Source organism: Tupaia chinensis, unplaced genomic scaffold (assembly GCF_000334495.1).
Source record: "Tupaia chinensis unplaced genomic scaffold, TupChi_1.0 Scaffold000030_1, whole genome shotgun sequence".
NCBI lineage: Eukaryota > Metazoa > Chordata > Mammalia > Scandentia > Tupaiidae > Tupaia > Tupaia belangeri.
Window position 1 is genome coordinate 1,339,642 of NW_006159460.1, and position 5,283 is coordinate 1,344,924.

General features: G+C 56.2%; 1 protein-coding gene across 1 annotated transcript in view; it reads right to left on the reverse strand.

The window, feature by feature from the left end:
• The window catches only part of GBX2 (gastrulation brain homeobox 2), a 3,191-nt gene extending 2,452 nt beyond the window's left edge, over window positions 1-739 (reverse strand). The window contains exons 1-2 of the mRNA XM_006140343.1: window positions 656-739; window positions 14-501 (exon numbers count right to left, since the gene is read on the reverse strand). Of these exons, the coding sequence (XP_006140405.1) occupies window positions 14-501; window positions 656-739 (572 nt within the window). The remainder of the gene's footprint in view (window positions 1-13; window positions 502-655) is intronic.
• Between the last annotated feature and the right edge of the window lie 4,544 nt (window positions 740-5,283).

The following is a 5,283-nucleotide window of genomic DNA, read 5'->3' on the forward strand; positions in this document are numbered from 1 at the left end:
GCGAGGGGGGGGCGAAAAGCCCCCGCTCCGCCCCGCCGCCAGGAAGCCCGCCGGACGCCCGGAGCAACGCCGGGAGCGCGGAGCAGGGGTCGAGGGGGAGCCGGAGGACAGAAGCCGCGGCCCCTCAGCCCTGGCCCCGCTGCATGCCAGGCCAGCACAGGTGCGGGCGGTGTGGGGGGTGAGGCGGTGCACCCCAGAGGGAAGAGGGCGCCCGCGCCCCGCAGGCTCGTTGGAGCCGCTGCCGGTCGCTTGCCCGTCGGAGCCCGCGCTCTTGGTTCTGCTGCTCTTTGCCCTGGCTAGCAGCCGTCCGTGCGCCCGTTTGTTCGTCCGTCGGTCCGTCCGTCGCCTCCCGCGGGCCGCTGGGGAGCGCGGGAAGCCGGCGCGCTTGTCTCCGGCGGGCGCCGCCAGCACCTTTAAATCGCGCTCCTCTTTCTCATTCACATTTTGCCTGCTGCCGGGCCGAGCTTGCCTCACGTGGGGCTGGGAGCCGCCTCCCATTGGCTGCACCGATATGGGGCGGAGCTAAACGGAGGCTCCGCCTCTTCTACTCTGGCTGGCGGCTAGCGGGCTTCGGGCGCCACCGTCGGAGAGCGCAGAGCCCAGAGCCTGAGCCTGGGCTCCCCGCCCGCGCCAACTTGAGAGGGACCTTTGGTACCTCCACAACTTGGACACTGGAGCCCAGCAGCCTTCTCGATGCCACCTCGAGAGCAACTTCTGGGGCTTCCACCCGCCGCGTCATAGCTAGAGACTTTCATATTTGCAAAGAGTAAACCAGCCCCGCGGCTCACCCTAGCACTGGGTGCTCCGGCTGCACCAGGGGTCCGGGCATGGTTCCGGGAGTTGGAATCAGGGTCCTTCCCTGACAGATCCGCCCCCAAGGCGCCATCCGGAAGCTGACAGCTGCGGGGACTCCTCCGGGGTCTCTCTGCTCCCTGGCGCTACTGGGTGGGGCGGGGAGGCCGCTGGTTTCCCATCCCGAGCTGGGCCCTTCCGTGAGCGATCCCTACTGTCATTTTTCATGACACTCCTAATCACCGCACCTATTTACACACTTTGCCAGCGCGCACCAAAATAACAACCACGATAATTATGATAATAAAGCGAGTCCTTTATCTGCTCCATCCTCGGGGAGGAAGGGGGGAGTTGCTATGCCTCCAGATTGTATAACGTGAGATTATCCTGATGAAAGCTTTATGATGTTTGCTCAAATAAAAGCTGCGTTTTGTAAATAGGCGCTAATTAAGCACGTTGGGAGCGGAGGGAGCGCTCACCCTGGCGTCGCCGCCCGGTTTCCAGCGCGAGCACTCGAGGGCGCGCGGTTCGCCTTTGCGGACTACGGGATGGAGCCGATTCCCTCAAGATGTTTCCCTGTCCTCGGCACCGGTAAAGATCCCGGAATTTGGGTACTGGAGGATTTGAGCGGGTGGAGGGAAACAAGGGATGCTTTTACCTCCCCACATATTAAAACGAAAACTTTCAGCCCTTGCGTTCCTTTTAAAAATGGAATAATTTCGTGGCAAAGGATGACCACGCGAAGCGCACCAGCGCGCGCGGGGCTTCCACGCGCCTTCCGGGCCCCGATTCAACTTTCCCGGTCTAGACCGCCATAGGCACCGGGCGGGGGAGGAGAGAGGGGGCATTGTTAACACTGGTCATTAAAAAATCAGCTCACGCCGAGGAGCTAGTGACGGGGAGTCGGCCCGTGTTGGACGTGTGTTACGTATCACTTACAAGCACATTTAATTGGGAGATAAAGATAAATCGATCGTTATGAATTTATCGACCCAATTCTTTGAAGCTTTTCTTTCTCGTTCTTCCTTTTTCTTTCTCTCTGACCCTAAGGCCCCCGGGGTGGGGGGACATCTTAATCCCAGACCTCCTTTTCAGCGGGGCGTCTGGCCGGGACCCACTGGCCACCCAGCGGGCCCTACAGGAAAAAGGGGGGGTGCGTTCTTGGCGCCCCGGGGCGTTGGGAAAACTCACGGGCCGCCGCCAGCCGTCCTCGTCTACCTCCTCCCTCCTCCCCACCGTCACCCGGACAAAGACGTCTCGGGCGCGGGTCCCCACTCTAGGCCGAGTAATAGATAGCTCCGGCAGCAGGCGGTTTGAAAGGAATTCATTAGGACTCGCCTGTATTGCCTCACTCGTCTCACGCCCAGGCCCGGGGTGGCTTAGGCGGCCAGAGAGGAAATGAATTCCCACTGGGACCCACCCGGAAGGTGTCCGTGGGTCTCCCAGCTGTATCCCTGGCCTCCACTCCCGCAAAGGAAGAAAAAGGAAAGAGAGCAAAAGGGAAGAAGAGGGGGCAGCAGCCCAGGGCAAAAGGCTGGTTTCTTTATGAGCATAATAAATACCCCTCTCATTATGAGACAGTTACAGTAATGCGGCTGCCGCCATTGCCTTGTTTCCTGAATACTAAGCGAGCGAGCGCGCCGTCCCTCCTTGATTTACGTGGCTACAGCTGGGGCCCTCGCTGCCTTCCACCGGCATGCCCGCGTCAGCTGTTACTCATGTTACCCAGGAAGGCTTGCCACTTTACTATTCGGTGGCAAATATATTGTTCGAGGGACTTTTGTCACCTGAGACGGGTGATTCCTTTGAGTATTTTGGTGGTAATTCTACATGTAAAGTTCAGTGAGAAGATTTAGATCCGTCGGATCACAGCTACACTTGAAATAATTTGATGGCTTATTATCTGCATCCATAAATTGCCTCAGAAAGTATTGACTGTAGGGGTTATAATACTAATCTTTTTTTATTAGTGAGTTCAGAAAATTCTCATCAATATGCATTTTATTTACTGGTGTGCTTTTTCTCAAATGCAATGCAGTAATATTTTCTCATTGAATACCTAACTGCTTAGCTAACGACTGTTGGACTGTTCATATTATCAAAGGATCATTGTGTTTGGCTGTGATTAACAAGAGTTTCCCGGCTCCTCAGTTACCTGCAAGGCGTTCAGAGCCTGAGGGCTGCGAATTCCAGTTTTTCCTCAGCTCCTCAGAGAGATTTGTGGACAGTGAGAGGCAAGCACAAGGCTTCTTCCTTCCCCAGATTCCGGATTCCTACCTGCTCGACTCCTAACTGCCTGAAAGTGCAGCGCGAGAAGACCCCTGTACAGAAGACCCCTGTACAGATCTTCGCAGTTTATCCTTCAGCACTCTACGCGCCTCCAACTGCAAAAATGAGCCATATCCGGAAGGGAGAGCTGGGCCCTCAAACTGCATTTAACTTCCTCCCACTTTTTTCCTGGGCAGCCTCCTGCCCAGATGAAAATAGCCCAGGCCCGGGGCGGTTTACTCGACAGGGGCCAAGCTACCTATTAGTATTAAGCCACTTTAAACCTCAGAAGTTCAGTAGCAGTGCTGGTAATTAAGCTGGCTCCAGCTTCATGGCTGTCCCAGTTAGCAGTTGCATGCAGGTGTATAAAGGCTGAGTGTGAAATAGAAAACACACAAGTGTGTGACACTTTAAATAGTAAACTTGGGGCAGCCTCACAAGCTCGTCCTGAGGGACCAAGCACGGGAACGTCACCCTTCCATGCTGCTTCCAGGGGAGAGATTGCTGGTGGTCGTGGGGTTAGCAGGTGCAGGTGCCCGGGCACCTGTGGACACGGGAAGACCTGTGAGCCTCGAAGGCCTAGTGCTCCCGCCCTCCGCTTACTCTCAGGGACAGGCCAGTTTCTAGGGCAACCAGATTGTTTTTATTTATAGGAATTTTGAGTGGCCTGATCTTTCGGTCATTGTCAGAGCTCTTGCTCCGGGCAATAGTTGGGAAATAACTTGGGTTGGGTTTTATTTATGGAAGGGCAGTTGGGATTCACACCCAGCTAACCCAGAACAGGCCCTCCCTCGCCCAAGACGCACTTACAAAGGGGTGCTTGTGTAAAACTCCCCCTCAGACACACCGATTTGCAAGTAGCAGAAAGCGTTGAAGGCTCATCTTTTTAAACTATTTTATTCAGCGCTTTTTTTTTTTAATCTGAAAGCCCAAAATAGACTCCATGTGGTTCTAAGTGAAGTCAGCCCTTGGCTGGCTTTGAAATAGCTCTGCAATTATGTAAAAGAGCCATTCACCAACGGGACAGAAGTAAAAGGGATCTCACCCGCTTCCCTTTCACTGCCAACCTCTCATGTTTGGCTTTTCAAAGCACTTCCAACACGATGTCTTTCTCCAGGACAAAAGGCAGAACAAAAAAAGTCCCCAAACTTGTAAATTGAACGTCAAGGGAACTTTAAACAATTTAAAGCCCATAAATAATGATAAAGGAGACTGGCAAAAAAGGCAAACCCATTCAATTAATAGAGTTTCCCAAGCAAAGATCAAGTGGTTTATAAAATAAAAGTCTTTGGTTTCATTATTCTGCTCCTTGACCATGCAGAAAGCAGGACAGAGGGTTTTTCTACAGCCCCGAAGAAGAAACCCTTTGCGGCGCTGTGTGTGCTACGACATTCTTATGTAGAAAGTTTGCTTTTTGTCTTCCCACCCCCCCCCAAAGTAGCAGAAACAAAACAACCGCAAGCCAGAAGCGTGAAGAGGAGGGGGCTTTTTTTTTTCCCCCTCTTTTGCATTTCCTCCAGGGAGTTGGAAAACGTTCTCGAAAGCCCGAAGGCCAGGAAACGTGACCCTTAGCACCTGCGCTGCCCTCTCAGTTCCAGCTCGGAGAAACAGGCGGAGCCACAGCCGCGTGGCCCATAGGGCGAGCCCTCGTGGGATCTGCAGACGGACTGGAGCGGGAAACTGCTCCGCACGGGAGCCGAGACACCGCGAGGGCGGGCGCGCGCTGCCACCGCGAGGGGCGCAGGGCTCCTCCTACTCCTCGCCAGCCCAGGCGCCTGCGGAGGGGCCGCGGTGCCCAAGTGCACAGGGAGAGGTCTGTTAGGAGCAGCCCGAACAGTTGGGCCTGGAGAGCTCGCGGTCCCGGGGGATGGGGGGTGGTGACGGATCTCCAAGTGCCTTGGAAGCCCCGCGCCTCCCCTCGCCACGCCTGTGCCCGACCACTCAGCCGGGCAAACGGGGATCCTCCGCAGACCGAGCGCACTCCGCTAGGCCCCGGAGCTCCCTGCCTGGGAAGACCGGGCGCCAGATGGAGGCCGGGCTGGGGCTGGGCGGGAGCGAGAGGCGGCGAGCGCGCCCGCCTGGAGTGCTGCGGGGCTGGCGTTCTCTTCTGCCCGCCCGGGTCTGGACGGTCCCGAAGGTCTGCGAACCTCAGGCCCCGAGCGCTTCTCACCTGGCGACATCTACTCCCACCGGCCCTCTCAATCCTCTCGACCCCCGCGGCCC